The sequence below is a fragment of the Astatotilapia calliptera genome, chromosome 16, assembly GCF_900246225.1.
Source record: "Astatotilapia calliptera chromosome 16, fAstCal1.2, whole genome shotgun sequence".
Taxonomy (NCBI): Eukaryota; Metazoa; Chordata; class Actinopteri; order Cichliformes; family Cichlidae; genus Astatotilapia; species Astatotilapia calliptera.
In genome coordinates, this window is record NC_039317.1 from 14483103 (window position 1) to 14494682 (window position 11580).

An 11580-nucleotide genomic window follows, 5' to 3' on the forward strand; every position below is an offset into this window, starting at 1 on the left:
GTGATGGTGTATTACAGCAAAGTTGTGTAAAACAAACTTACTGAAATTTGTTCGGTCACGGAGTTAGCAGTAAGGTCTAAAGTTACAGTTAATACAGAAAACTAATGGAATCAAATTATGTTTTCTTTTTCTTTTCTTTTTTTTTCTTTTTTTTACAGCCTGGTAGTAACAAAGTGCCCAAAGATGCAATTTCAAATTGGCTCTTTGCTAAGTTGCCTGCAGCCAACACACTGGGGCGGCTGTGGCTCAGATGATGGAATTAGTCATCTACTGATTAGAGGGACAATGGATCAATACCTGACTCTTCCCGACTCTTTCAGTTGCCTCTGATGTATCCATTGGAATTTGAGTAAATATGGGTAAATGTTAGAAATCGCTGTTTCTAACATTCATGAATGTGTGTTAATGAAACTTGTAGTAAAAAAGCACTTGCTCCGATGAGTAGAAAGGTGTTAAACAATCCATTTATAATTTTCCCTTTGGATTAATCTGTGAGTTAGGTGCTTTTTGTTGGCCTAGTATATTGTTGCGAAGTTTGAAGATGATCCATAAAAAAAAGATTATATCTTTACAACTTTGGCAATAGACTGCTAACAAAGAGACAAACAGACAAGCGAACTCGATTACATACTCTCTCCCTTCAGGGGGAGAACAAGGGGTCATTCAAGACTTTTGGGCAGTTTTGTAGCAATCAAAATTCAACTTAATGAGTTCCATCAGTGTAATGTATGTTGAGTTGGCTCAAATACCTATGGTGGTAGCACGCTCAAACTCCAAAGCACGTACAAACTTCAAAACACGTAAAAAACGCCAAAGCACGTACAAACTCCAAAACACGTACAAACTCCAAAACACGTGCAAACTCCAAAGCACGTACAAACTCCAAAACACGTACAAACTCCAAAACGCGTACAAACTCCAAAGCACGTATAAACTCCAAAGCACGTATAAACTCCAAAACACGTACAAACTCCAAAGCACGTACAAACTCCAAAAAGCACGTACAAACTCCAAAAAGCACGTAAAAACTCCCAAAGAAATGCAAACTCCCAAAGAAATGCAAACTCCTAAACACAACGGAAGTGCTCCAGGACGCTAGGGGCAGTGTTGAGCTTGATTTGCAAAATAAACGGCAAGTTTGTTGCAAACACATGGAGTTGGATAGGATAAACACACCTGCAAGAATAGAACAACCACGCTTTATAGGAAAGGTAATGTGCAAACTGTTGTTTGTTTGATTTCTTTTTAATTATGAATGCTTGGTTTATGGTGGAGTCAAATCTGACGTTAGCTAACAGTCAGTGTGCTTTGCTCATAGAGAAGCTTAACACTGCCCCTAGCGTCCTGGAGCACTTCCGTTGTGTTTTGGAGTTTGCATTTGTTTTGGAGTTTGTGCATGCTTTGGAGTTTCCACATTCTTCGGAATTTGTACATGCTTTAGAATTTGTACGTGCTTCGGAGTTTGTACGTGTTTCGGAGTTTGTACATGTTTTGTGAGCTTTCCAGGTTGCTATTTCTATTTTCTCATGATGCATTCAATTCAGTTTTATTTTATTGAAATTTCGCCAAATCACAACAACAGTCTTCTCAAGGCGCTTAACATTGTAGGGTAAAGACCTTACAATAATACAGAGAAAATCCAACAATCAGATTACCCCCTATGAAAAAGGACTTTAGCGACAGTGGGAAGGAAAAACTCCCTTCTAATAGGAAGAAACCAGCTGGGGCTGAGGGGAGGGGGACAAGGCAAAAGACATTAATTCATTTTGCAGGTTTCACTTAAGCAGTAAAAGATTTTTACTGGTTTCTGTCACTGTAATCAAGTCGATCTCGGCTACCACCATAGCGATCACCGCGGTCATGTCGACTGTAATCGTCAAGGCGATCTCGGCTACCACGATAATTGTCACGGCGATCATCAAGGCGATCGCGACTTCCACCATAGCGTTCACGTTGATCATCAAGCCGATCACGACTTCCACCATAGCGTTCACGTTGATCATCAAGGCGATCCCGGCTACCACCGTAACGTTCGCGGTGATCATCAAGGCGATCCCGGCTACCACCGTAACGTTCGCGGTGATCATCAAGGCGATCCCGGCTACCACCGTAACGATCGTGCTGTTCATCGAGGCGATCTCGACTACCACCGTAACGATTACGTTGATCCTCGAGGCGATCTCTACTACCACCGTAACGTTCGCGTTGATCATCAAGACGATCCCGGTTACCACCATAATGGTCACGCTGGTCGTCCTGGTACCGGTGAGAGTCTATATCACTGCCCTTGCCTTCATACCTTTCTTTGCTGCTATTGTAACTGTACTGATCATCTGCAAACTTCTGCACAACTTCTTCGACTCTGGAAATATTTTGAGGTGCCACATCATTATCCTCATTCTGGCTGGCCTGTTTCTTCTCGCTGTTTGACTTGTTGTCTGAGTATGGTTCTTCACCTTCGGCAGCATCTTGGTCGTAATACCTCATTTCTTCAGGGGAACTAGGAGACAAACACATGAAGGAGCTGGATGGTTGATTGACTGTTTTAATCAAAAATTGTTTAAAACAATTTACAATGACAGAAAAATCCAGAACACACAGTACATACCCCTCAGGATATTTATTCTTCTTGCTCCTTCTCCGACAAAGACAGAAGATGAGAATCCCCACCACCAGGAGCCCTGCGAGGACTCCTCCTATTATAGCTGCTGTGGACCCAATTTTCATGCTGGCTGGAGAAAAAGTAAGTTAATATAGTTAAGTCAGGGTTAAACCTTTCATCCAGGGTTTAAAGCTTAACTTTGAGCTGTTGCTGGTTGTCAAGTTGTGTTTTGGAGAAGGTGAATTTCAATTGCAATTATTTAAATTATTATGTCAGGCAATTTAAATCACATGGTCATGGTAAAATAATAAAATGCTGACCAATATGTCAATATGGCAGCAGTCCTCAGACAAGCTGCCTCTTTTTATAATGAAATGAGAACTCTGCACTCACTGTGATGGCTTGTCAACCACAACCTGTTAGCCAATGAACGTACCCCCAAAAAACTAAGACTCTTTGAAACTAAGACTGGACAAAGTTTACAAAATGGCTCAATGTTTTCTTTAATATGATCCAAAATGAGTGACCGAGACCATGAACACATCAGGAAAGTGTTTACAAAGGTCAAGCGAAAAGCTGCTTTCTCATAGACCTCAATAGGACCTGAAGATTTTTATTAACCACAGCTATTGCCCCCTGGTGGCCATTAAAAAGAATGCAGGCTTAAAGCGCTTCCATTTTGGTTTTGTTTATTTTGTCATATATCAGCATTTCGGGGTTAGTATCTCGCAATTTCAGCTAACTAGGTATCGTGAAATTCTGACTTATTTATTTCTGTTCGAATTATATGTGTCTGAATTTTGAGGTAATAACCAAAAATGTCAACTCAGCTCTACATAACAATCCCCAGCCCCCACACTCCCATATTTAGAAGGTAAATACTACATTTGCAACTAAGATGTCATCTTGGTATCTACAATGAGTTTGTAAGAAACATTGTTCCAAAACAGTCAACTGTTGCAGCTGGTGTAAATGAAGATAAGTGTAAACTGCAAAACTGAATTAAAAGAAGTTGGAATGCTCACCAGGCATCACAGCCAAAGTAAAGTTGCAGCTGGCAGAACCAATTTGATTTTGTGATGTGCAAATATAGTACCCAGATGTCTCCCTTGTTATATTGAAGAGAGATAGGACTCCATCCTCTGAAAAATAATGACAAAGATTAGCTGAAACAGTGCCGAGTAATGCCTTTTTTTCCAATCTGCTGTATTTACACAGAGCACTTGAAAGTGACATATTGCTAGTAGAAGAGCATACTTTGAGTTGCTTTAGGTGGAAATTGTCTGGGACTGTTGTCGACGCTAAAGCTCTTCCAGTCGTAGGTGGGTGCTGGGGATGCCTCCTCAGACAAACAGGTGAGTGTAACATTTTGAAAATATTCTGCACTTCCCTGAAGCTTGCAGATTGGTGGAGAAGGAGGGACTACAAGATAAAAACAGTTAGTATAAACAACAGTTTTGATTTGACGTCATTTCTGAGATTGTATTTTGGAGTGTAAGAGGCTAATCTATCAGTTTGCTAATTCTCACCCAGGACCACAAGGGAGGTGGTGGTACCAGTTGTTCCATCATCGTCACCATATATAAGGACATTGCACTGGAAATGGCGGTTTTCCTGCATGGTGAGCTGTGTTAAATGCAGTGTGCTCACTCGAGTGTTAGGGTCAACGTCCAAGGATGCTCTGCCTTCATAAGCTGGGGAAATTTCAACCGGTTTGCCATACCATGCAGTAGCCACACGTTTCTTGAGAAAAATAAAAACAAGCATAAGATATCTGCTTAGTTTAATTATGGAAGTAATATTTGTAAATATTACAAAACACAGTGGGTTGCATGCAGAACAGCCCGTAAAGCCCTTTACGGCATGCAAATGAGGCATATGTATGATTTTATTCTATACAGGTCAAACGCACTGTTTTAGGAACAACCTGGAACTAGAAACTACCAGCTTGGGCAAATAAAAGCTGTATGTAGACTTAATCCTGTTTCTGGGTTATCTGATAGGTGAAGGAGTAGTTTATACACATGAAACCATACATGAGTCATTCACCTGTTCGTTATCCACTGGAACAAAATCATTACAATATTAGTAGGAAGGAACCATGTTACATTCAAGTAAAGTGTAGAACACACTTTTCTTTTCATAGAAATTCTATTTTATTAAAACTGTAACTGTTTTAGGACTATAGCATATTTAAGACTATACTATATGCTATATTATATTATATTATATTAATACTATAATCCCAAAACAGCCCGGAATCTTGAGTAAAATCAGTAAGGGTCTACATAAACATATATTTAGTATTTAGTGCAGTAATTTCCCTTCTTACCATTGAGTCTCCAGTAATTTCTGGGAAGACTTCCCATGTGAGTACATAGTCGGTCAATGAGGGATTTGCAGGGACCCAGGAGCAGGTCAAGTCAATGCTGCCTCCTTTTTCAGCCTCATATTCTTTTTTTGGAATGGACACCTGAAGACTCTTGCAGCAGGACAGCACTGGAATAAAAAGGAATGACCAGTGTCTTTTAGTTTCTTGTGCTTCTTTAATGATCACTTTAAAAACTAGTTTCATGAATATGACCAACTCAAACTTTTACATTTATTTCAAGGCAGCTGTCGAAAAGAAAAATCTGAATGTCTCCTTTGAGTAAAACGATATCCTGTTCCAGGTGAGTAGCAAGAAGTTGGGTTAATGATTAACACAGGCGATAATACCATAAAGGTGTGGCAATGGTTTTGACAGAAGTGAAAAAACATAAAGCATAAAGCGTACCTGTGAGTATCAGAAACAGCTTTCCCCATACAAGCTGCCTGTCCATCGTCGATTATAAAAGAGAATTTTTAAAAATCCAGAAAAACTTTTAAAAAAAAGAAGAAAGTTTATGCTTTCAGTCCAAGAGCGAGAACCCGCCTAACCTTCACGGTGAACTCCCAGGTGTAAAGAAGTTGACTCTTCCAGGTAATAAATTAGCAGCTACAAGTCACATGTCACCTCTGCTCCAATCACTGATCTGTTTCGCTTTTGATTAAACCTAGAAACTAGAGCTGAAAGTGATAAGCAGGGAATACACATGAAAAAGAGCTTATATTCAATTTAACATACAGACAGATGTAAACAAAACAACAGAAAACAACAAAAAACTTCATGTGTCTCTCTCAAGTGTTTCAGTATTATTAACTTACAAAACTGGATGGATTTTGAAATTTTGACCTTCCTGGAAAGCGAGATTGTCTGTCCGCAGCTGCTGTTGTGCTCAGTTTGACCTGCAGGATGCAGTGTTGTATTGAAAATTTTATAACAAGCATTATCTAGCAGCTACTCTAGCACACCCAACATAAAAAGCAAATGAATATAATTGAACAAATAATTAACCTCTTTTTGTGTTGGCTGAAGCTGAAGGAAGCTGCTTGAAAAAGAAATTACTGTATGAGGCACTTGTGCAGGGAGGAAGAAGTGACCTTCGCTATAATACAGTGTGCTTGGTCAGAGGCTTTGTGGCATTCAGACGCAGCCCTTGATGATGCAGTCCTACAGACTGATGAAGTCTTAAAGTATTCAGCCTTTCATACGTGTGAGGTTGAACGCTTTAACCACTGAGGTTTAGCTTTAGTCATTTCATGTGTGAGAGAATCTAATAGTTCCTACAAAAAGTTGATTCTGTTCACCTGGATGTAGCGTTTTCAGTGGGAGAAGTATTTCATCAAACATCCAAGTGACTTTTTCACTCTCAGCTGACTTCAGGTTTCCCCAACCTTATAAACAGTACGTTTCATAACAACTCACAGTAGGACCACTGAAGGAACAACAGGCTGTGAGGTCAGTTTTATGCTTATAATTCTGCAAATTTTCATGACCACTGATTAGTGGTCATTGATCAACGGCCACCGATCAATGACCACTGATCAATGGTGTTGAGTACCATTCACAGAGAGTCAGGGGATTCCTGCAATCACAGCATTGTAAGATGGTGAAAGATGAACTCTTAGGCCCCTCCTCAATTCAGAGAAGGTCTTTCAGTTTTTACATAAATGGCCTCCTTGACTCCCTGCTGAAACCAGTGTTCCTCCCTGCCTGGCCTAATGAGTTAGCTCTTCTGTGTTGTGGTATCTGCTTAGCCAGAGGTTGTTTGGTTTCAGTTTGCTTAGGTACAGTGGTCGGACCATGAGCCCTGCAGGTTGCCACGTTTATTTTCTCATGATACATTCAGTTCAGTTCAATTCAATTTTATTTACATAGCACAAAATCACATCAACAGTCACCTCAAGGTGCTTAATATTGTAAGGGGAAGACCCAACAATAATACAGAGAAAATCCCAACAATCATATAAGACCCTATGAAAAAAACACTCGGCAGCAGTGGGAAAGAAAAAAGTTTTAACAGGAAGAATCCTGTGGCACAAGCAGGCTCGGGTAGGACGGGACAAATAATAAACTAATTTCCATGATTTAATAATTTATTCTGAATTGTTCTATAAAATTAATAATGCTAAATTAATTTTGTCCAAATTCTCCATGTAATGCCGGCCGCTGCTACACAACATTCTCATGTTCATAATTAGTGTTTTGAATGTACCATCACTTTCATATTTACATAAGTGTTAAAATGTCCCTGACTTTATTCTGCAAATTTATTTTAACAAGCTGCTTGCAAACAAGTCTTATATGAAAAGGGGCACGGCTGAATTTGAAGTTGTCATGCTGCCCACGGAAAAATGTTCTTGTTCTATCATCTGATTATTTTTACTACTACTTACTTTTCCAACTTTCTGTTGTTCCCATCCTGGCTTTTTGAGATCTGTTGCTGCCATTTTATTTAAAATGAGCTGATATATTTAATGTTTTCTATGTTGTATTAAAATAGATCAAATATGGGTTTGCATTCTCTGCATTCTGTTTTTTTTTTTTAAATTTCATCTACATGTTACCATTTTAGGCATTTAATGTACAATTGAAAGGTATGAGACATGTTTTCCGCTTGCAACATCTGGCTTTTGCGACATTTTAAACAGAATTATTTGGACACCTGTATTATTGAATGTGGCTCTATAGTGTAGTGAATTACACAATGACTTTGCAAGCACAAAGGTATCTGGTTCAGTTCTAGTCAGAGACACAAATCCTCCTTGGGATTACGCCAGGAAGGGTGTCCAGTGGTAAACTCATGCTGTGACAAGGGAATAAGTGAAAGTAGCTTTATTTGGACACCTTTTGACTATATTAATAAAACTGAACTGAATTGAACCAGCTGAAATGGGAATTGTAACAGCCCAGCCATCATGCCGGAATGTTTTATTTTCATTTACACTTTTACGCTGTCCAAAAATTTTAGGATTTAGATACCAAACTATGAATACTATTTGAATGTACTGAACATTGTTGTACTGAATGTACTGATATTACAACATACATGTTGTAATATCAGTAAATTAAAAATGCACACAAAAATGTGCAGAGCATGTCAATTGACCACTATGATTATTATCCACTCTAGCATCCACTCTGTTACCGTTGTCAGCAACACAGAAGATGTTTTTTTTGTTTGTTTTTTTAAGTGTATCTACCATGACATTAATCAGCTGAAGCAAAATGTTTTTTCAGAGCTGCCTATATACTATATGCTAGCGGTGTCAAACATGCGGCTCGTGGGCCAGAATCGGCCCAGCAAAGGCTGCACTCCAGTCCACTGGACAGGTTTGGAAAATGTGAAGGAGTGCATAGATTTTTATTTTACAGGTCCTCACATTGATTAAGTCTCCTGCCATTAAAATTAATACTACACCAAAGTAATTAAGTACCAGATAAACAGTAACAATAATTTGTTTTTTTTTTTACAGTGAGTTCACAGAAAAAAGGACAATCAGCATGTAGCATGAGCATATGACAAGCATATGCTCCGTCATTAAGAAAGCCCAGCAGAGGATGTACTTCCTGAGGCAGCTGAAGAAATTCAACCTGCCAACACGGACGATGATGCAGTTCTACACTGCAATCATCGAGTCCATCCTCACCTCCTCCATCACCGTGTGGTACGCTGGAGCCACTATCAGGGACAAACAGAGACTGCAGCGTGTTGTGCGCTCTACTGAGAAGGTGATTGGCTGCAGACTCCCATCTTTGCAGGACCTGTACACCTCCAGGACATTGCGGCGTGCAGCTCGGATCTCAGCTGACCCTTCTCACCCTGGACACAGTCTGTTTGACCTGCTCCCCTCAGGCAGGAGGCTCCGGTCCATTCGCACCAGAACCTCTCGCCATAAGAACAGTTTCTTCCCCTCTGCTGTTGGACACATGAACAATAACCATATGACTGTACCCGCCACTAACACATGACCCTACGCTGTGTCACTGCATCATTCCATGATTGGCACTGATCACCACCTGCACTCATGTATATATCTTTCAACGTAGCACTCTTAATTCTTATTCTCATGTATATATCTCATGTATAGCTCATGCACATATCTTTCTACGTAGCACTTTTAATTCTTATCCCTACTTTTATTTTTTCATGTCTATTTAAGTGCTATTTATGACACTATGTTTGCACTGAAGCACCGCAGCAATTTCCTAATATTGTAAACCTGCTCAACATTTGGCAATAAACCCCTTTCTGATTCTGCTTCTGATTCTAACACTAACCCACTTTAACCCATTTTAAAAAACTGAAAGTACAAGTTTTTTAGATTTGTCACCGCTTTGCCGAGGTCTGGAGGAAGAGCCAAACTGTCACTCCCAGAGCAGAGGGAATTGGTTATGATGTTGAGAAACCACCCAAGAAGCACCGAGGCTCAAACCTGCCATAAACTGGAAAATTCCAGAACACCAGATTCACTGTCCATTGTGAAGCAAGTTGTACAAAATTGCGAACTGAGACCAAGAAAGAAGCCCCTGCTCCAAAATCAGCACCTTCAAGCTCAGCTGAAGTTTGCAGCTGCCCACATGGAAAGGCCTTCTTGAGAAATGTTTTATGGTCAGATGAGGCAAAGATTGAGCTACTTGGCTACAATAACAAGAGGTATGTTTGAAGGAAAATGAATAAGGCTTTCCAACTTTGTTTCAAACTGTAGCATCATGATGTGGGGCTGTTTTGCTCTCAGTCATACTGGTACGGTGCACAAAGTGGATGGAATAATTAAGTATATGAAGTCAGCAGCTAGACAATTTAAACTTGGGACATGGTTGGGTAAAAAAACCCCAACAGGTCAGTGACCTCAAACGCACTGGATCTGGAAGGGATCTGGATCTTGGAACGGGCCTTCAAACTGCCCTGTAGAATTTTCAGGTATCTGTAGTTTACTTGAGTAATTTTGTTTCCGGGTAACTTTTTACTTTTACTGTCTGCATTTTTAAATAAATATCTGTACTCTCTATTCCTTACATTTTCAAAACAGGCAAAGTTAGCACAACACCGTCCATAAGATGCAGTTGTAGGCCTTCAACATCGAGCTAGCCCCACAAAAGAGTAGCTAGAAGAACATAAATGGAGTGATGCTGTTGATATGTTGCTTTTTAAGTGGCAGGTCATTTTAAATGCAGCGTTTCTATCAGCTCAACAAACATAATTAAACACAGTTTGTCACACAGTGTGTTGCTAGCTTAAAGGTCCAGCTGCTGTAATTCACAGGAAGAGAAAAAAAATGAGACCTAACTTCACTCCATGATGGAGAAAGAAAGAGGAAGAAGGGAGGTCATATTGAAGGCAAGGACTGCTCAGTGGTAAATGTAAAGCTTACATGTAAGTCCTCATGTTTTAAAATTAGATATTGGGTCTCTACGTGTGGCGTGTTTTTTTCATGTACTGAAACGTGCTGCACAACAACCTGTTGCATACTAACTGTGCTATTTAAAGACTGCGTGAGAAGACTCTGCAGGTTAGTCCAGGATAAACAGGTTAGTTTGCAGTACTGTGGTTATTCACAGTAAAAGTGTGTGACCGGAGGACAGTGGCTGTGGTTTCATGGTCAGAGCTAGATCACATCAAGTGTAGCAGAGATGTTGCTTAGATTCATTTACTGAATCCCACCTTCATACCAACCTTATAGTGTCTTATGGGGGACTTATGAAACATCTGCTTACATTTTGTTGAATTCAGGTGAGGGCGTCTTGATGCATGCTCAATCATCCAGGTAAGTAAATCTCCAAACGTTGATTCTGTTCATCTGGACGTAGCGTTTTCAGTGGGAGAAACATTTTCTCACTCATCCAAGTGACTTCTTCAGTCTCAGCTGACTGCAGGTTTCCCCAACCTTATAAACAGTGCATTTGCATAATGACTGAAACTTAGCACCACTGAAGAAACAATGGGCTGGGAGGTCAGTTCCTTCATCTTGATTAGAGAATTTGCATAATTCAGGTGAGCACAGTAAACCTCAGAGCAGCACAGGTCAGCTGATCTCAGCCTGTACACAAAGAAAATCTGCTGCAGCTCTCAATAGAAATTATTCTGAGCTGTGAGTCACTAAAGCCACTAAAACTGATTTTAGAGTTTCCCACCTGATGAATGCCACTTTAACATCGTCCCCCTCCCCATTTTCCTGGTCAGAGGCAAAATCACCCTCCACAATGTAGGCAACAGAAAATAGAGCTATTTTTTTTTATTTTTTTCTCTTCTCATGTTTTACTTAACTGATTCATGTGTAGTGCCTTTGTTATAATTGAATTTAGACTGAAATAAAGTTTGTTTCCTATATACTATCATTTAATTATTACAGGTTCAGTGAGCTTTGCACAAAAACAGCTGGTGGAAATTAACTTTTACTTTCTTACTTTGAGTACACTTCAGAGCCTGCACTTGAGTAAAGAAGTTGCTTCATTACTTTTACTGGGGTATTTTTTTAACACTAGTATCTGTACTACTTAAGAAGACCTTAAAATTATTAAATATATGTGGACTATGCTTAAAAGCCAGGTCTGTGCCAGGAAACCAATAATTTTAAATGAACTCTATAAATTCTGACGAGCAATCAAATATCCA

At 39.7% G+C, this 11580-nt stretch overlaps 1 protein-coding gene across 1 annotated transcript; it reads right to left on the reverse strand.

The window, feature by feature from the left end:
* Positions 1-1097: 1097 nt before the first annotated feature.
* LOC113008010 (cell surface A33 antigen-like) lies at positions 1098-5529 on the reverse strand. Its single transcript, XM_026145114.1, has 7 exons — positions 5379-5529; positions 4935-5101; positions 4132-4345; positions 3860-4024; positions 3628-3744; positions 2609-2732; positions 1098-2500 (listed from the first exon to the last, which is right to left on the reverse strand). The coding sequence occupies exons 1-7, from the start codon at positions 5422-5424 to the stop codon at positions 1798-1800; spliced, it is 1536 nt and encodes a 511-aa protein (XP_026000899.1). The 5' UTR covers positions 5425-5529; the 3' UTR covers positions 1098-1797.
* Positions 5530-11580: the final 6051 nt, after the last annotated feature.